Genomic DNA, 21,111 nt, shown 5'->3' with positions numbered 1-21,111 from the left:
CAATATATTAATTTGATCACTTGATACAAATTTAAGTTCAAGGAGCAATCACTTTAACCACATTCCTTTGCATATTCCATGAGCCATTGCTCTAAATTCCGCTACTGCACTACTTCAAGTCACAACTGTTTGCTTCTTGCTATGCCAAGTTACCAAGTTTCCCCATATATAAGTATAATATCCAGAAGTTGACCTGCGATTAATAATAGAACCATTCGAATCTGCATCAGTGAATACCTCAATATTCCTCTTCTTAGTCTTTTTAAAGTATAGACCTTTCTTAGGAGTTTTCTTTAGGTATCTCAAAATGTGATACTATCAATTTATATGCTCTTTAGTGAGATTGTTCATAAATTGGCTAGCTACACTTATTGCAAAAAATATCAAGCCTTATATGTGATAGATAAATAAGTCTACCAACCAGTCTCTAATATCTTCATTTGTCAGCTTGGAGCATTTTTCCTTTCCTCTCTATCTTTAGTTACAATCTCCATTGGAGTATCTGAAGGTTTGCATCCAAACATTCCTGTCTTGGATCTTACTTAATTACTTTGAGAAACTACAATACCTGTCTTGGATCTTGCAATTTCCATCCCAAGAAAATATTTCAGATTTCCCAAGTCTCTAACTTCAAATTCATTTGCAAGAAATCTCTTAAGTTTGCTAATCTCCTCCTCATGATCTCCTGTTAGGATTATATCATCCACATACACAATAATAATAGATATTCTTCCACTAGGAGAACTATTTACAAACAAAGTGTAATCAAATTGACAATGTGAATAACCAAATTTCTTTACTACTTTAGTAAATCTGTCAAACCAAGCTCTAGGAGATTGTTTGAGACCATAAAGAGATTTCCTTAACTTACAAACTTTGTTTGAATTTGTTTAATCCTTAAGACCTGTAGGTATCTCCATGTACATCTCCTCTTCTAAATCTCCATTGAGAAAAGCATTCTTGATATCTAATTGATGTAATTTCCGATCACTATTCACAACAAGAGATAAAAGTACTCAAAATGTATTTAATTTAGCAACAGGATCAAAATTCTCTTAATAGTCAATACCATAAGTCTGTATAAAACCTTTAGCAACTAATCAGGCTTTGAACCTTTCAACACTTCCATCTACTTTATGCTTAATGGTAACAAACTATTTGCATCCAACTGGATTCTTTCCAAGAGGCAAATTGACTACATCCCAAGTTCCATTCTTTTCAAGTGCTCTAATTTCTTCATTTACAGCTTTCTTCCATTCAGGTATTTGGAGAGTTTCTTGTATATTATAAGGAACTTGAATATTTGTGAGTTTAGTGTTAGTATTAGTGCCCTAATGCTAGATTTAGATGGCATCTAGCAATTGTAATAATGAGACTAATGATATAATTCTTGCAAATGTAATAAAATATCTTTTTTTATTTTAAGGTCATATCTTCATTCATAACTCTCCTATCATTATATATGAATAAGTCCCTAGATTTCCTGTTAAAAGTCTTATTCTTAAATGTTAAGAATATGTGACAAAGGACTTTTGTATTAAGGATATCTTAAGGTTAATTCCCAGTCCTTAAGACTTCTCAGAAGCGGACTATGATTAGTCAAGTACGGACTGGTACGTGGGATACTACCTTTCATTAGTATGAGATGGTAATGATAAAGAATGGTGATTTGCATGCCATAATCCATGAGATGAATATAGTATATACGTGAGTAGGTGTCAATGGAGCATCTACTGAATGTAACGCACGTGATAGATCATATGGCTGAGAGGATCTATAATCTATAGTCTCAACTAGTAAGAACCTTTCTGAAGAGCTAAGGGAAGATAGCCCATCCAACTAGACCAGCACCCCAAGTCTCTGATCCAGCATTCGTTGCCTAAGATGTTGAGGACTCAATGCTGATGTCCTAGTTCTAGAGTTCTGTGCTGCCAGAGATAAGTAGAAACCACATATTTTTGTCTATAGCCAAGGATATTTGGAAAAGAGTAAAAAGAACCTATTCTAAAGTGCAAGATGCCTTTGTTATCTTTCAGATGAAGACAAAAATAAGTAGTACCATGCAGGAATTTCTGTCGATGACTGATTATTACAATAGAATGAGTGGTTACTGGCTTGAGTTAGATCACTATCAAGACATAAAGATGTTGTGTAGTAAAGATTCTACCATTCTTATTTCCATACTTGAAAGGGGCAGGACTATGGAGTTATTGGTTGGTCTCAATCCTAAGTACGATCAAGTAAGGGTTCAAATCCTTGGCAAGGAAAAACTTCCATCCTTGATTGAAGTTTTTTCTATGATCCACAGTGAAGATCATTGAAGAATAGCTATGCTTGATGAACCTAATCCCGAGGGGTCAACCATAATTTCCAACAAGGTAGATATCTCACATTCTAGGCCACAGTAAGGAAGAAATGACTCTCACCCTAAACAACAACAACAAAGCCGAGAAGGGTTGCGATGTTCATACTGCAAGAAACCAAAGCACACTAGAAAGACGTGTTTCAAGCTTCATGGAAAGGAGACTGTTTTAAACAGGATGGGATGCTTCTGAAATCTACAGGCTAAAAATCAAGCTCAAGCCCAACTCACACCCAAGAAACTTGAGAGAACCCCCCACCCAAAAAAAAAAAAAAATAGAAAATGCAAAAGAAATCAGTAAGCTGAAATCATTCCTGAAAACTATTCAAACTAGTTCTTGCTCTAGCACAAACATGTCTTAATTCTAAGAATTTTAATGCTTCACAAACTATTAGAAATGGCTTATGGATTCTAGATTCAGCAGCTACTGATAACAAGACCTATGACCCAACTATTTTTGAAACCTATAAAACTATATTAAGTTCCAAAAGAATAATTGTAGCCAATGGTCACACAGTTCCTAGAGTAGGTCAGGAAAGTGTTATACTCAATGCATCACTCCTTGTTAAAAAAAGTTTTTCATGTCCCTAACCTTTCTACCAACCTTATTACTTGATTGAATTCATTAGATACTCGAGTAAGCTCATCAGCTACTCGATTTAACTTGAAATATAGATAGCTTTCATAAAATACTCAACTATCACTCACTAATAGTCGATCATCCATCAACAAACACTTGATTGCTCTCAAAAATACTCAATTAAAGCCTTATAATCATGAACATTTGACCATGGGATCATCATACTCAACTAATACAAGAATATATTCGATTATGCACATCTCTTAGTCGATTATAAAGGCATAACACTCGGCTATCACATAGATCACTTCATTAATTTTGAAATAGCCGAAACCTTGCAATGAATACTCGATTTCAAGAAGCATACAACTTGAGATATATTCAAACACACTCGATTACACTATCAAACTATTTTCTCTCCCAATGATTGTGTTTTTCAAGAATTGGGCTAGGGGAAGATGAGTGGGGCTGCTAAGGAACAAAATGACCTATATTATCTAAGGAGAGTTTGTCATGTTTCTAAAGGGACCAGTCTATTCTTGCCAGCTCATCACAAACTAGACCTGCCATGATTGAAATCTGGCTCCACCATTTTCGTTTAAGCCATCCTGCTTCAATTGGTTGCTAACTATGTTTCCTTCCTTATTTAAGGGTTTAAATGTTACTAAAATTCATTATGATTGTGAATTATCCAAATATCACCTAGTGTCCTATCCAATTACTAAGAAACTTTCTCCCATTCCTTTTTCTTTGGTGCATTCTAATGTTTGGGGACCATCTAGGATCCCTAATTATTCTGGGGCTAGATGGTTCATTTCATTTATTGATGATTGTACTAAAATAACCTGGGTGTATCTCTTAAAAGATAGGGCAGTCATTAGTACAATTTTGACATTCTTCCACAGGATGATTTCTACCCCCAAGTTGGGTCCCTTATTAGGCGATTTCATACTAATAATGCAAGGGACTATTTTAATCAACATATTCATCATTTCTTTCAGCAAAAAGGCATTGTTCATGATTCCTCTTACATTGATACCCCTCAACAAAATGGGGTTGCTGAAAGAAAAATGAGACATTTACCCAATGTTACCCAAGCCCTCCTATATCATCATCATGTTCATAAATCTTTTTTGGGGGGAAACAGTTTTAACTGCTGCCCACCTTATTAATCAAGTTCCTTCTAAAATTCTCTAAAACCAAAGTCCATTGCAATGTCTTTCTTCTCACTTTCCGAATGTCAATCTTCATACCTTTCTTCCTATCAGAGTTTTTGGATGTGTCCCCTTTGTTCACATTCTTAAACAGCATAGAGACAAATTTGATCCTCGAGCCCTTAAATGCATCTTCCCTGGCTACTCTACTGCCCAAAAGGGATAACCTTGCTATTATCCTCCTCCTCGGAAACTTTGTGTTCAAGGATGTTACTTTCATTAAAACCCAACACCTTTTTTTTTTTTTTTTCTCTTCCCAGTCACCAGGGGAAGACTATCAGTGGTGACCTTCCCTCTTTGGATTTGGCCCCTTTGAGACAACTAAAAACAAAGCCAGCCACAGTTGAACCTAAACCCGAGCTTGCCTCAAACCCTTCTATTCTTGATTCCTTAGTTTTAGATTTTGGTGAGCAGGACACACAAGAACAGGGTGACTCCCCTACAACATAACCACTACTACCACCTATTGTCAGATTTAAAGGCTCCCCCCATGTTTTCAAGAGAAGATCTCAACCCATTTTAGATTCCCAGCTTGTGCCAACATCTACTCCTAGACCAAGTATTGAAATCACTCACTCACCTAGTTATACCAATTCTATTCCTAGTGATTTGGACTTACATATTGCTATTAGAAAAGAGATTAGACATTGTACACAGCATCCACTGGCCAATTACATTTCCTATCATTGGCTCTCACCCCAACATAAAAGCTTCTTGTTCTCTCTTGATGCCATTGCCATTCCTAAAACAACTGAAGATGCATTAAAGGATTAGAATTGGACATAGGCCATGCAAGAAGAGATGAGAGCTTTGGAAAAGAACCAAACTCGGGACATGGTGCCTAAACCAAAGGGAGTAAGACCTGTGGGTTGCATATGGGCAGATAGCACATTGGTGGGAGATAAGACATGGTTGGTTGCTAAGGGGTACACAAAAACCTACAAAATTAATTGGAGACCTTTGCACAAGTGGCAAAGATGACAACTGTCCAAAGCCTCCTATCATTGGTTGCATGTTGTGGTTGGCAATTATAGCAATTTAAAGTAAAAAATGCCTTTCTCCATGGAGATTTAGGGGAGGAAATTTTTATGGAGCCACCGCTAGGGTTTAATAAAGAAGCTTCAGGCAGGGTGTGCAAGCGAAAATAAGGCTCTATGGGCTTAAACAGTCCCCTAGAGCATGGTTTGACAGATTTACTAAAACTACAAGAAAGATGGGATACCAACAAAGTAAGGGAGATCATACTCTCTTTATTAAACATTCAACAGAGGGGAAGGTTATAGCTTTGCTTATGTATGTGGATGATATCATAGTGACTGGAAATGATGCTATGAAGCAACAATGGCTAAAAGAAAGCCTCACAAAAGAATTTGAGATTAAGGATCTTGATAAACTTAAGTATTTTTTGGGAATAGAAGTAGCCTACTCCAAAGAAGGAATCTTCCTTTCCCAACGGAAGTATATCATAGATTTATTGAAAGAAATTGGGTTGTTATGTGGAAAAGCAACCAGCACACCAGTGGAACCAAATCTCAAACTGGTGAAAATCCCAACTGTCAACTGGTGGACAAAGGAAGGTATCAAAGGTTGGTTAGTCGCCTAATATACCTATCTCATACTAGACCTGACATTGCCTTTGTTATCAGCCCAGTCAGTCAGTTTATGCACAATCAAAATGAAGAACACATGCAAATAATCAAAAGAATTCTATGTTATCTAAAGTCCACACATGGGAAAGGAATTCTATTCAAATCAAGGAATAACCTAGCTGTTGCAAGCTGCACATATGCAGACTATACAAGTTCTCTAGTTGATAGTCGGTCTACAACTGGTTATTGTGTATTTTTAGGAGAGAATCTAGTGTCTTGGAGAAGTAAAAAAGCAGGACATAGTTGCAAGATCCAGTGCTGAGGCAGAATTTCGAGCTATGGCCCCTAGAATGTGTGAATTGTTATGGCTAAAGATCGTTTTGGATGACCTAAAGCTTGTTAGCAGTGGACCAATCAAGCTGTTTTGTGACAAGAAGTCAGCCATCAATATTGCACATAATTTAGTGGAACATGATAGAACAAAATATATTGAGATAGATCGACATTTTATAAAGGAGAAGCTAAAAGCTAGCCTAATTTGTATTCCCTTTGTCCCATCCGAAAACTAGTTGGCTGATGTATCGACAAAGGGACTACCTACAAGAAGAAATGAGGAGTTATTGTGCAAGCTGTGATGAAAGACATTTATTCACCAACTTGAGGAATGTTTGACTAGAATTATTTCTTAAATTAAGAGATTGATTGGCCAAATCATCCCTAGTTTAGAGATTACTTTTAAGGAGTGATTTCCAGCCTATCTTTTTTGAATAATTTCCTATATTCTATATAGTCAACATTTCCTATTTTCAGTACAGCCTATTGTCAAGTCCTCAAATCTAAACAGGTCAGTTCTCTGCTAATTGAGAGAATTGGGGAAGAACTTAGGGAGAAATGAGAGGAAGATTTGGAGAAGGAGAGGAAAATAGAAGTAGGTGAGAGAGAAAGCAAGATCAAGAGACAGAAATTGAGAGAAACAAAGAATTTCTGGAAAAATGCTTTGATCCCCTCTCATTCAGCTGGATTAGGTTTTTATACTAATCCAAGCGGTTAATTTTGGCATCAATAAAGCTGCCAATACAAAGTACAACTTTGAATAGCTTGTGTCAAAGAGGACGTGAAAAGAATGCTTTTCAATCTTATTCTCATTGAATGGGTAGATCCAATTATATACAGGACTTCCTCACTAACTTGGGAAGTTTCTAAGAAATTAAATAAGAGAGTTTCCAAACCTGGTTTTGGAAACTTATAAAGCTTTAGGATACAACAACTAATAGAAAGATACAGCTTAGAATAGAAAGATACATCAATCTAAATCTAGAATATGCATCTTCTGTTTTAGGAAACAAATAATCAGTACCGATCAATCAATTACGAATCAATGCTGATCTGATCTTGTCCGAGAATAAGGACAAAATCAGTCTTCCCAATCGTTGACAGCTTGTTACAGAACAACTGCAGTAAGTAGCATGCCAAAAATACCAAGAAACCCTTATGCAAACATTAGGTTCTTGACACCTATCTTTCCTAGTTTAGCACAAATATAATATTTCTTATGGTGTAAATTTCTAACCCTATAAATGGGTCTGTACCACACATGTAAAAGATAGAATATAGTTTTATTTCTCCTATTCTTTACATAAACATATCTTGCAAATCTTATTTTTAATAGGTGCCACTCCAAGCATACTGTGAACAATCTGATTTCTAATTTTGTTTTATATTGTATGGTTATAGATGTATCATAACATCCTCAACTCACTTATGCTTATATTCTGTACATGTTGGCACTTAACTCTCCAAATATTCAATTCCATACAACAAAAGTGGTCTTGTAGCCGTCCAATAAAACTTTCTTTCTACCTTTAAAGTGATTTTACAATGCATAAAAAGTATAAAGCAAATCTTCACATGATCCATCCTACATTTATTATGTACATCAATCATAACATCCCCCACTCAGTTACACTTAACATTTTGTACACTTAATTCTCCAAATATTCTGTCATACAATAGAGTTGGCTTTGTAGCTATGGAATAAAAGCTTCCTTCTATCTTTAAAGGGATTTTACAATGAATTTGTGTGCATCATCCTCAATAATCTAATTATCTTTTTGAATAATTGATTTGAGATGTATAAATTCATATTCTCTTGAAATAACTTGATCTTCAATCTCAACACAATATTATACATATGCCAAGGCATGTCTTCTTATATGTGCTTAGTGACTATATCCATCACTACACCGAAGAGGTAAAATAATCTATGAAGATGATTGATTAAACCAATTATAATTGGGAAAGTTCAATCATCTCCTCTACAAACCCTAACAAACCTTTTTTTCTCTATGATAAAAGTTCTTAATAAATTTTTTAGGGTAAATTGACCATACACCCCTTGTACATTGGGACTTTGGTAAATTGATCCTTTTACTTTGCTAAAATCTCAGGGACAACCCCCCTATTACTAACACTGTTAATTAAACTAAAACTAAGAAAAAAATTAAACCTCTTCCCCTATCAAATGAGCAACCTTATTATTACTACCAAGGCTCACATTCAATCAAACAACATATTAATTCAAAAACAATATAAAATTTAATGTAAACATGATGTCTTATATTGCATGTCATTTTATCTATTGGCATAAATCAATTAATACACATGCAAAAGATGGGTATCATGAGATAACAAGTTTGAATATCAAGCACATGTGTAGACACAAGGAAATACAGTGCATATTCCAAATAACTGGTATATCATCAATAGGCCTCACCGAATCGACAAAGTTATCAGCAAGATCCAAAAGAAGATCTTCGACTTCAGGATCTAGTTTTGCATTTGGATCCACCTGAAAGCAGAAGAGGAATTAAACAATCCCTGCCTAGCAAATATTTTACATAAATGCTAATAATAAAAAATTTCTCCAAAAATGTCTAAACGCTCAGATTTTGTGTCAATTTTGGATGTTCCTAAAATAACTCTGAATCATCAAAATAACTGTCAAATCATTCCCAGGGACCAAAAGATTCCAAATTAAAATCTAGGATTTGGGTTTATTGGATTGCCTAACAAGCAAACATGGTAAAGAGAACAAGCAATTTGAATATAAGGGGACCTGGGAAACCAAATCCTGAATTCTTCTCTTCCCAAGAAGTCGATTGTTTGCTTCCGCTCCCGGGCTTGAACTCCCCCCTGGTGTAGTTGTTCCAGATCCAGTATCATCTGGCTGTGATCCTGTCAAACTGAGACACTTTTGGCCAGCAGGCACTGCCCTCGTTGGAGACCGCTGCTGTTGCTGATTCAGAACTTGATGCTGTTGCTGTTGCTGATGACTGAGTTGTGGATGCACCATCGGCTGCTGCTGCTGTACAGGCTGGGAAAACTGCTGTGGGTTCAATGATGTAGAATTTTGCTGCATCTGAGAGGATGAAGCTAGTTGTTGCTGCAAAAGTAGTTGTTCTAGCCTCTGGTGTTGAAGATGATAGGGAGAATTAGGATTAGACATCGTCGGTTCTTGCATCGACCATTGTTGCGGAGAGAAAGGGTTCAAAACTGACTGCCCAGATAACTGAGGGTTTATAAATGAGGCCCTCGGTACATTTTGACCCTGTAGTTTCTAGAAGAAATTAGCATGGCAAAGTAAAAAAATAATGAAAAAAGGCAGATATATAGTATCAAGCACATAAAACAGAAATTGAAATAAACATAAGACAATTTTTTACTACGTTAGCATCCAATTCAAAAAAGATTCCTAGAATGGCATCTATTTGCAAATTTTTACCAACCTAGCATCCTCCATGACACGTGCAGTCACCCAGTGAGAGGATCCTGTGTGCCATCACCGGGGAAAAACCCCCAGTGCCACCAGCTGTTTTTGGTTTTATTCCAGGTTCAGATCCGCTGGCAACACCAGGGGTTCTATGCCACACTTAACCAAAATTAGACCCCAATTGCGGGAAATAAGGAAGAAATCGCAATGGAAAGCAGAAAGAATGAAGAATAAAATGATTGAAATATAATATCAAGCATGAAAAACAGAAATTGAAAAAAAACATAAAAACAGCCTGCAAAACATGAATAAACACCAAAAATAACAAAACTATACTCAATCACAAATCCTTGTTCCTTTTTTTGAGCGATGTCCCTAATTTATTCTCCATTTATGGAAAATTTTGAATAAATCAGTTCTTGAAAAATCAAGAAAAAGAGTTTGTTAAATATCCAAAATTATATATTTTAGTAATTATCTCAAATAGTGACCCCACAACGTGTGCTTTTAAATTTTTAAGGGCAGTATTGTAAATTGCAACCTTCACTTTTGAGTAAATGCTATAAATGCTCCTATACCCGTTTTTGTTCCTTTGTGTACCCATTGTTGTCATGGCATGAACCCCATTATTGCTCAGATGATTTCCACCATACAGTCTATGGGTTTAACAAGAGGAAGAGGGGGAACATGACTAATTGTTCCACTGCTACCAATCATGGTCTAGAATAGGGCATTTGAGGAAAAAAATTTGTTTGGGATATTGGATCACGTGCTTATTGTGGTAATGCGTTGGCCCTGTTTTAGATCAAATACTTCATTTCGCTAATTGCTCCTTACATAAAGAAACCTCATGATTATGAAAAGAAAAATATCAGCAGCAAAATAATCATTTTTTCATTGAGTTAGGCAGCACATAAGATTAGCGATATTGAATCAAGTATTGCAGAAAAAGTGTTAAATCCCTTACCAATAATTCCATATCTGAGGAGTGTCAGAACTGAAATTCAAGTTTCCAAATCAATGATGTCAAAGCATGAATGTTGAACCATTGACTGAAAAGTTAGGCAGTAGTGGGATTTGAAAGGTAGCATTTCTAAGAAAGATGGTGGAATGGTAATAATCTACAAAGTCCCATCTACAAAAGGTCTTCAGAAAAAAGAATATCTCAGCTCTATGTCTCAATAAGTGTCCAGAGGTCTGTCGTTGAAATGACATCTTAGCTCTAAGCCTCAAACCGTCTCTTTCTCAAGAAGATGGTCCTCTATTTATGAGAGTGCATAAATGATAAGAATGCATGTCAGATTGTTCAAATCCAAATTGAGGACATGATCTTAAGTCTCATGTGAATTAAATCTAGTTGTTTAAATGGAAATGCTTATATTTTCTTTTTCATATGTACCCAGTAGGATTACATCATCAAATCAGACTCTTAGGCCTTGTTATCTTTGTTGTTTTTAGGCCGTTTTCAGTTTTCAGTTTTCCAAAATAGTGAAAACGTATTTACGTTCATATTTTCAAAAACGCATTTTTGAAAACAATGAAAAATTTTGTAAAAAAAAAACTCAAAACAACTAAAAAGTTGTTTTGGTTGTTTTCATCACAAACATACTAAAAATTTTCAAAACGCAGAAAATGCTACAGATAAAAAGAACGCGTTTTCAGCCATCTCAAAGCAGACACTCAAAACACAAAGTTGAAAATGAATTCAAAATACAAAACTAAAACTGAAACACGAAAAGAAGCGCCCCTTATTGTTTGGTTCACAGCTTTTTGACTTGCAAGGTTCCTTCAGTAGTAGACTTGTCAAGATCTATGATAACCAAGAAAAAAAAAAGCTAATACCCTCATGCACTACGAATTAGTAAGCACATTCAAAAACATGGTACATTTACATTTCAAATATCTGTATTTTGCCACATTGTTCTGCATCATGGATTTGTATTGTTAATGTGATATTTAGGAGATAATTGAAATTATGGATGTTGTGCCACTAATACTAACTTGGTTAGGATAAGGTGTAGTTGTTGAGGATGATGATAAATCTATTAAAAACTTGGTGGAAGACTTTCAGATATGATACAAATTATAAGAGCATTATAGCAGATACAGCCAAAGACAGAAATTACTGGCAAGCTAAAATGGATGTAACCCACCCCAACTAGTGGATTGAGGCTTGACATATTGTTGTTGTATCCTCTTAAATGACTTCTTAGGAAGGAAAGAAATATATATGTCAAATAAAATCATAGATAGAAGATTTTTGGCTTGAAAATGTAGAAAAAGTTGGCAGTCATGTTCTAAGAAATATATTTTGGTATAATCAAACAATAGACTAGATTATGTTATTCCATTAGGTGTCTAATTGTTAAAAAATTAAAATTTTAAAGCATCTCAAATGTTGATAGTTACAAAACTAATTATGTTATTTCATCGTGTAACTACTTGATCAAAATAAAAGAGCTTTAAAAGTATCTCAAAAATTCATCACAAGGCATATTACGCTCCTGTTCCTGTATCAGAAAATAGGCAACATAGGTCAAGAAGTTTGTTTCATAAAGTTAATACCCCACTAACCTAAAGGCACCTAGTGTACCTCTAAATTTTTTTAGTTTATATTGCACTCTGATCCCAAACATTCATCCATGAGCCTCATTCTACCGAAGGAAAATCATATTGATGCTGGAATAGTATTATTATAGCTTATAAGACCAAAATGGGAACAAAGTTCAGCTTGAACTGCATGCAATAGATATAGACTGCTATTAGCATTATGGGGGTTATAAAAGGTTAATCCCCTTTTTAAGGTGTTCTTTTTAGTGCATTCTTATTTACTTAGAAAATGGAATCATAATCATGCAACTTAAACTACATAGAAGTTGCAAATTGTTTCGTATTAGGTACATGACTGCATAAGCAAATTACCAATACAATTGAAACAGCCACAGACATTCCAAGTTCAATGCAGTCCCAAATTGGTTAAACATGGAATTGGGGAGACAATGAACTAAACTTTGCACAGAAGCAAGACCAATCAATCACCTATGGCATTCAGCAAGAAAGAATGATATCCAGATCTCATCCAAGCATCCTCTATAATATTACTTATAATCATTAATATATCAACAATACAAAGATCTACCATACACTGTACAGCACTCTATGCAACTCATTGTACATAATCTTGTATATCTGTTTCTAATCTAGACCACAAGTGTTACAAATAAGTATCTACTACTCAAGACAGTTCTTAAATATATACATATATATATATATGTATGTATGTATATGCATATACAACAATCTACACAAGGAAACAGACATATAGAACAATTACTTTTGAGACCCGAAAGTAGTAAAATCAGTAGAGCCAACAAAAGAATGGATAATGAAAGTTTCTTCTCAAATTCAAAGCATCCCTCCATCCAATAATAAGCTTTAGCAGCATTTGGTTTGACCAAAAAATGGGGCTGTAGAGCAAAAAGACCGGAAGACAGCAATCTTCTCAGTGGTAGAAACTTCATCTTGCAACACTAGCCTAACTCACCATTTCTGCTATATTAAAAGTGCACATTTTCCATTCAGATGAGAATTTGACATCATACAAGACAAGTTAAGAAAAAAGGATAAGGAAAAACTCTATATAGGTGGACTTAAAACCTGATTTGACGGAAGTGAATGTCGCTGCGACAACTGCTGCCTTAAATGCCCCTGGTTCATCCGTTGGGCATATGGAAGGGGCCTTTTTGCTCTAATTTGAGAGTTCAAGTTGAGAGGTCCCATCATTCCCTCTAGAGCTTGCCCGGCCGAACTAACAGCAGGGAACTGGGATCCTTGTAATAACCTGCTTTTCTGACTAGGCTGCAGTAAACACCCCACTTGTTAAATAGAAGTGCAGAAAACAATCCAAAAAAAAAAAAACAATAAAGTTTCTGATCAACAAATATCACCCAATCCAAAATAAGTTGCAAGTTTTTCCTTTTCTCTTCTACTTTTCAAGCAAAAAACAGTAAGATAGTGCATACTAGTGCTGTTATGGCCTTGTCAAACAGAGAGACACAAAGCAATTCTTTGAAAACTCGTACCAAAATAGAAATTAGAGTAAATTGCCACTCGAACAAAATCAAGCCACAAGTTTCTCCCCTTTCTATCCTTTGTTTCGTAAATTAGAAAAGGCGTCGGTCAGATTTCAGAACCCCCTTCTATTCAGCAAAAAAGAGTAAAGAAATTGAATAATCTAACCAAACAAACAATTGGCATCCAAACCAAATAGGTCCCGAACTTTTCCCTTTTTTCCCTCTTTTAGTTTTAGTGTTAAAATGGAACAATTAAGCGTTGCGTACCAGTGCTAACAACGGCGGTTGCAAATTGAACTGGGACGCAGCTGACGCCGCCGGGGCTTGGCCAGACAATATAGGCAGTTGGCCAGTCTGCCCTATCAATGCCGATCTCGCCATCTGCTGTTCCTGTGGTTGCTGAGCGAGACCGCCGCCGCCGAAGTTCATCTGCGGCCGCCACGCCGCCGCCGCCACGTTGTGCTGCACCTGATGCACCCTCGACGTGGAAGGCGTCCTGTGTGGCATCTGGATATTCCGTGCGGCCGTCAAATTGCTCGGCCGTTGCTGTAGCATTTGTTGTTGAAGCCACGGAAGTGTAGACGGCGTCATCGGCGGTTGCTGAGATGGAGGTAAGGGAATTCGGTGGGCGTCCACGGATGGGGACGGTGAGGGGATGATTAGGCTATGAGACACGGATCCGGCCGCATTGGATTGTCGAATTGGCTTCGGAAACGGCGATGAATTCTCCGCCATTCTTCTGCTCTGCGCTGGCTTGGCAACTGAGAATATTGGGAGGATGGTGCGGGGGTGAATATTTTGCCTAAAATCATACTACTCAGACCCCAGACAGCGGAGAGCAGGACACGTGTCTGTCTGTAACGTATATCTAACATGCGTGCGCCCACTTGGCAAGCTCTTGCGCTTTGCTTTGCTGCCGTTTGTCTGCTTATAAGCTGCATAAGCATAAGCAGTATTTAAGCTAAGTAGCATTTTTGAGTGAAGTATTTGACGACACAAAAACGTTTAAACGCTATTATAATAATGTTTGAGAAAAGTTGGTACTCTCACCTTCTGCGAAAGAAGCTATTGTGTTAACTAATGCTATTACTATTTTGCCCTCAAATATTTTGAATATTTACACCTTGTCCCTTTCTTCTCCCATTTTCGAGCTTCTGCCATTATCGTCGCTGACGCCATCGCCCCTCCTTTAGTTCTGTTGCCGGCATCATCCAAGCTGCCTCAAGCCATCATCAGATTGGTGGGTCGAGCCATCGGCGCCACAAGCCGCCATCGAGTTCCATTTCAACCTCTTTTGGTCGCCATTGTCGACCATCGCCGTCACCCCCACTAGTCGCTTTCTATCAGCCATCACCCCCATCGGCCGCTATTCTTCTCGCTGCGTGCAGCGTGTATATATATATATATATATAACACAAAATAATATATATTACTATATATAACATATATAATATATATAGTAATATTATATTAATATATTTTTAATAATTATGTATAATTTATTAACATTTAATAATAAAAATTTACATCATTCAACATCATATCTATTTTGATCTTTTTATCAAGTTTTAATAACTTATCAGTTCTTTCAAACCAAACACATAAATACTAATTGATAACTTAAAAACACATTTATCCAAATACATTATCAGCTTAAACACTACATAACTTTTAATTTGAAATCTAAATAGCTTAAAAGCTATGAAAAAATCAATAAGCCAAACAGCCTCTTCTCATTTGTATTTGCACTCATTTGTCCCTGCTTGTACTCTCCTTAGTATCTCTCTCTCACTCACATCATATTGTAATTGTTTTATTAATAGGAATTAAGTGTTACCATTTTGTATTTAATGTAACTTAATAACAATGATGATACTATTTGATATAATTTTAAGCTCATTCTAAATATATAAAAAGCCATGGGATAGATTTGCAAGCAAAATCATAAATATTGTTATTAAGATATAATAATGAATTTATTTCATTGAGAATATCATCATTTGGCCACCTGAATTTGTAAGAAAGAAAATAGTTAGAGAATGCAGAAATGTCTCCGCGCAAATACTTCGATACTTAATTTAGATATTGAGCGTGCTAAAAATTGTATAGTAATATTTCTACTAGTATTAGAGATGTTTTCTAAAATGAATGTATGTTTATTTATAGAGGAGAATGGGCAATCCTAAATCTCATTAGTTTGGATTTTTTTATAAATGATATTTATAAAGGAGAATGGGACAATTATAAATCTTCTTAATTTAGGATTTTTTTTATAAAGAAAAATAGGGCAATCCTAAATCTCTTTAGTTTGGGATTTTGTAGATGATATTTATCTCAAATATTCTAATATCTTATCAGAATTATGATTTTTAATAAAAAATATTTATCCCATTTTGTACTAAGATTTTATTAGAATTCCTAAAGGATAATATCTATTTATGGGACCTTTGAAAGGATTTGCAAATGTTGGAGTTATCTAATTTGTGTGTTACGTGAGACCCCCTCCTAATTAAGGGGAAATTTAAACCTTTTTAACCCAAAATGTTATTTTAGCCTTTTAAGTTTTTTGGACTTGTAATGGACTTTTGTCTATATGACATAACAATTGTTTTTCGGATGGAAGGGTAGATTGTGTTATGGCCTACCCTTACTTCTTTTTCCTGATCCATCATTATTGTTGCCAACTTCCCAGAAGTTTGTATGTTGCTCTCTTGGAGGTGAGAGTTAGCCTCCGTAGCCCTTTCTTAGAATTGTTTCTAATTTCCTTTGACGTTTTAATCCTCCATAAGGTATTTCTTTAAGTATTTCGTCAAGTAATCGTTCTTCTTTAGAAGAGTCTGACGGGTCATTGGGAGTTGTATAAAGATGGGCCAAGAGCTCTTGAGCAAATTGGCACCCTTCCAAGTTTAGATATTGATGTAAGTGGTACCCCAACTCCTTTTACCGCATTTTTGGATCTTTCTACACTCTTGGTTGTTGATATTTTCGATGATATAATTGTCCCTTGAACCATCCTTATTCCATTTTGATTTTATTTTGTGTTGTATGAATATTTTTTTCTTTTATTGTAATGATTTCTTCTTTGTATGACTTTCTTTTTTTATTGACTTTCTTGTTTGGTGACATTGAAATCTCTTCGCTTTGCTTGCTTCACTTATCTTGCATTACACATTTATGTAAATTGCCAACTCTTTTGGGAAAACTTAGTGTCGTCAAAAGATGTTATTTGGAGGACTCCTTCGTCATTCCCCATTCCTTCCGGTGGACTAGTTTTATTGTGGGATTTTATTAATGATGGTCATGCATTTAGGAAGATTCCTTCATCTCTCTATAGTCCCTTAGGTGAACTAGTTTATTAATAAGACTTTATATTAAAGGAGACTGTGTTGTTGCTCCCTATTCCTTTAAGGAGATTGGTTTATGGATAGGACTTTAAGATTGTGTCACCGCTCCCCAGTCCTTTGTGTGGGCCAGTTTGTTATAAAACTTCACATTGGGAAGGATTGCATCGTCACTCCCCAATCCTTTGGCTTTGACAAGGCGTTCGTTCATGTCTAAATGCCATGAAGGCTCCTAGGCATCTTATTATCCGCATGTGTTCGGGGCAAAACCTTCACCCATCAACACAAGTTATCCCCGAATATCTTAACAGTCTTCCTTTTAATCCTTTGGTGCTTCTGACTTCTTTTTTCCTTAGACAATGGTCCCCGAATCATGTTAATGCATCGACACATTTTTTTATGCTAGATTTTCCTTAGATTATTCTCGAGCTTTCATGATCTTCTGATTCTAGATTTGTACTTGTTTCTCTGCTTAACATGTTAGTAGCTCACACAACATATAAAATTTTGCAATTTAGCATTTGAATCGTGATTCATTTAAAGCTTTTACCACTTACACTTTGCTTTCACTAAGAAGGGGTGTCGCGCCTGCTTCCTAGTCCTTTATGAATGTGGGAAGAGCATTATGCTTGCTCCCCAATTCTTTAGTTCTTTGTTGATGTTGCACTCACGCTTCTGTATTTTCGATTTTGATCCGGTCTCATACATTTTGCACTTTTCTACTTTGTATTATTCTTGATCATTCTTGTGCATATATTACCTTTGATTCTGGGTTATCCTAGATCATTTTTGTGCTTTAGCATTTTTTATTCGTAATTCAATCTGTGTGTTCTACACCCCTAATGTTAGGTTTTCTCTTTAACATTCTGGCAATTCTTATATTTTCTTTGATTTCTTGAACTTTTTCGTTATTCCACACTTCGGCTTTTAAACTGTTCTTGAGCCTTCACGCTTTAATTTTTGGACCATTCTCACACCATTGCACTTCAATTTTTGGATCGTTCTCACGCTTTCGCGCTTCAATTTTTAGATTATTCTCTTGCCTTCGTGTTTCGACTTTTAGACAATTCTCACACCTTCACACTTTGATTTTTGGATTGTTCTCTCACCTTCTTACTTGAGATTTTAGATCATTCTCACACCTTTGCACTTTGATTTTTAAACCATTCTCGCACTTTTGAACTTTGGTTTTTAGACCATTCTTGCCCCTTCATGCTTCAATTTTTAGATCATTCTCACCTCTTCACGCTTCAACACTAGGTTTCATTTGTCTACTAGAGTTTCAATCCCTTTTTAATGCATTCATTGTCCTGAAGAACAAATTACATAAAAGGGAACTGCCACAAGATGAAAGTTATTTTATTCATGCATTATTAAATGACATATATAAATTTAATCTTGCCTATGATACTTTACTGAGGTGGGCAAATGGATTTTGAATTCTTTTGCAAGCTTTTGGCCTTCGAGTGATGAAACATGTTTCTCCAAGTCCTGGCATTTGTTAATAGAGTGGCCTTGAGTATTGTGGAATTAGCAGAAGGCGTCCATTTTCCTCCATTTTCGCTTATCAACCTTCTTGGGGAATTTAATAAGGCTCGTTCCTCCAACGATTGCCAAGATATTGGAGTGTGATTATGTGAGGTAGAGTATATTCTATAAATTAGGGTGGAATAGTATCATCTTCTCGTTTGGCCTTCTCTTCCCTTTAGCTTATCTCTCAATCGGAGTCTTTTTCTTTTCTTTTCTGGTCTCTTTCTTCATTTCTTCCAACTATTTGCATTACTTCGGCTTGTAAAATATATTTATTAGCTTGAGTAAACAAGTATGTCAGGGTAGTTAGCCAGTTTAAGGCCAAATATTCTTGTAGAGAAGTGGACCTAGTTCCTTGAAGCATGGTTGTCACTACAATATTAACTTGTAAGACTTGTATTTCAAAAGTTGCATTGGAGAACTTGTCCACGTATCGGTGAAGGGTCTCTTTGTTGCCTTGTTCAATGCTAAGAAGATAAGTTGCATCTTTTTCCATTGACTGTTGATGATGAATGCCTTAATAAACTCTGATCTTAGTTATCCGAAAGTGAATATGGAATCTTTGGGCAAACTATTGTACCATGCTCAACCATGATCTTTTAAGGTAAGACAGAAAGCTCAACACATAATTTCATCTACCCATCTCTGTAACACCATGAGGGATTCATAATTCTGAATATGGTCGTGCGAGTCGCTTTTACTCAAGTACACAGTCATTTGGGTATCTTGAACTTCTTTGGCAAAGGTTTCTCCATGATGGTTGTGGTGAAAGGAATTCTCTTCCTAAGTTGATCTTCTGACATAGACAACAACTTCTTTTGCTCCAAGACTTCTTCGATCATTCTTTTCATATCCACTGCCTCGCGAACACTAAATGCTAACGGGTCCTAGATTTCGTTGATCCTTTTCATAAGACTTATTGGTAGATTTTATTCTTTGTCAATAGACATGCTTTCAACAATCTCAAGGAACTTCCCTTTTTGAGGATCCCTTTGGGTTCCCTTGCACCTTTTCAATGTTGCCTCCCTTTCCTTATCCCAAATTCTAGGAGGAGAAGGGTTTAAGGTATGAGTTATTCGAAAAGAAGTGGGCTGTGACCAAATTCTTTGTGGTTCTACTGTAGTCTCGGAACTTTCCTCTTACTCCCTTTGAAGAGCGATTGGGTTGGACACAAACTTCCTCAAGTCTGAAGGCAGTGCCACTCACGAGGTAATATTATGTAATAACCCAATGACTTCTTGTAGTGCATGTATTCCTTCTTCATGTTAGCATCACAAGGCTTCATACTCCGCCCATGGCACCACAAAAAGAGTTTGTTCGATTGGGTCTATGAGTCTTGTGGGATGAGTTTCTCACCGACCCTAGGAGTAAGTCTTTGGCTAATCTTGAGAATGGTTCCCTAGTTGGCCTCGGGGATGGATCCTCAACTAATCTTGAGAATGAACTTCTAGTTGGCCTTAAGAATGAGCCCTAACTGGACTTGGGAGGGGATTCACAATCAATCTTGAGAATGAGTCCCCAGCTAGCCCTAGAAGGGGATTCCCAACTATTCTTGAGAGTGAATCCCTAGCTGACCCTGAGACGGGATTACCAACAGGTTTTGAGAGTGAGTCCCCAGCTAGCTCTATGAGGGGATTCCAAGATGGTCTTGAAAGTGAGTCCCAATAGTTCTTGGGAGGGGATTCTCAATTGGCTTTGGGAATGTATTCCTAGCTAGCCCATGGAAAGAGCCCTTAGAAAGAGCCCTCGAAGGGCCCTAGGGCTGAGAATCTCGAGTGGTGTGAGGTAAACTATTCGGTGGCGATCTCGTAGGGTGTGAGGGACCGTTTCTTGCTCTGAGTGAAAGCCCTAGGGACTGAGACTCCATTCCTTCTCAACTCTGTTAATTGGTGGTGCTCCTCGTTTGGGCTATTGTAGACTCATTCGTTGGCTTTTCATACATTTCCCACATATAGTGCTAATTATTGTCATCAAGATCATCAATGAATTTATTTGATTGGGAACATCGTCGTCTAGCCGCCTAAGTCTGCAAGGAAAAAAAATAGTCAGGAAGTGCGAAAACATTTCGATACTTAAGTCAAACACTAAGGATACAAAAAACTATAGAGCAAAATTATATCAGTATTAGCTAGAGACATACATTTTCTAGAATGAAGGCCAGCTTATTTATAAAGGAGAATGAAAAAATCCTAAATCTCTTTCATTTAGAATTTTTTTTATAAATGATGTTTATCTCAAATATTCTAATATCTTATTAGAATTAGGATTTTTAATAGATAATATTTATCTCATTTTTTACCAAGGTTTTATTAGAATTCCTAAAGGATAATGAGACCCTCCTTTTCATAGGACCCTCGAGGGGATTTGCAGATGTCAGAATTATCCAGTTTGTGGGTTACATGAGACCCTTCCCCCACAAATTAAGGGGAGATTTAAACTTTTTTATCCCAAAATTTTATTTTGGACTTTTAGACTTTTTTGAGTTTTTAATGAGATTTTGTCTATGATACAACAATAAATATAATTAAGCACATAATTCAAAATCATCAAAATGATCACAATCATGGAAGGCTGAGGGGTATACCATCTAAGGTTGACGTTAAAAAGAATTCCTTACTCTTGGTTGGCAATTTGATAATTCATTTGAGGGGTG

At 36.2% G+C, this 21,111-nt stretch overlaps 1 protein-coding gene across 15 annotated transcripts in view; it reads right to left on the bottom strand.

The window, feature by feature from the left end:
- The window catches only part of LOC127794267 (transcription initiation factor TFIID subunit 12b-like), an 89,018-nt gene extending 74,552 nt beyond the window's left edge, over window positions 1-14,466 (bottom strand). For all 15 annotated transcript variants that reach the window (XM_052325232.1, XM_052325233.1, XM_052325237.1 and 12 more), the window contains exons 1-4: window positions 13,855-14,466; window positions 13,172-13,372; window positions 8,861-9,352; window positions 8,519-8,593 (exon numbers count right to left, since the gene is read on the bottom strand). In XM_052325232.1, the coding sequence (XP_052181192.1) occupies window positions 8,519-8,593; window positions 8,861-9,352; window positions 13,172-13,372; window positions 13,855-14,322 (1,236 nt within the window). In that variant the 5' untranslated portion in view covers window positions 14,323-14,466. The remainder of the gene's footprint in view (window positions 1-8,518; window positions 8,594-8,860; window positions 9,353-13,171; window positions 13,373-13,854) is intronic.
- Window positions 14,467-21,111: the final 6,645 nt, after the last annotated feature.

The sequence above is a fragment of the Diospyros lotus genome, chromosome 2, assembly GCF_014633365.1.
Source record: "Diospyros lotus cultivar Yz01 chromosome 2, ASM1463336v1, whole genome shotgun sequence".
NCBI classification, from domain to species: domain Eukaryota; kingdom Viridiplantae; phylum Streptophyta; class Magnoliopsida; order Ericales; family Ebenaceae; genus Diospyros; species Diospyros lotus.
The sequence above is the reverse complement of the archived record's forward strand: the minus strand, read 5'-3'. Positions and strand labels throughout refer to the sequence as shown.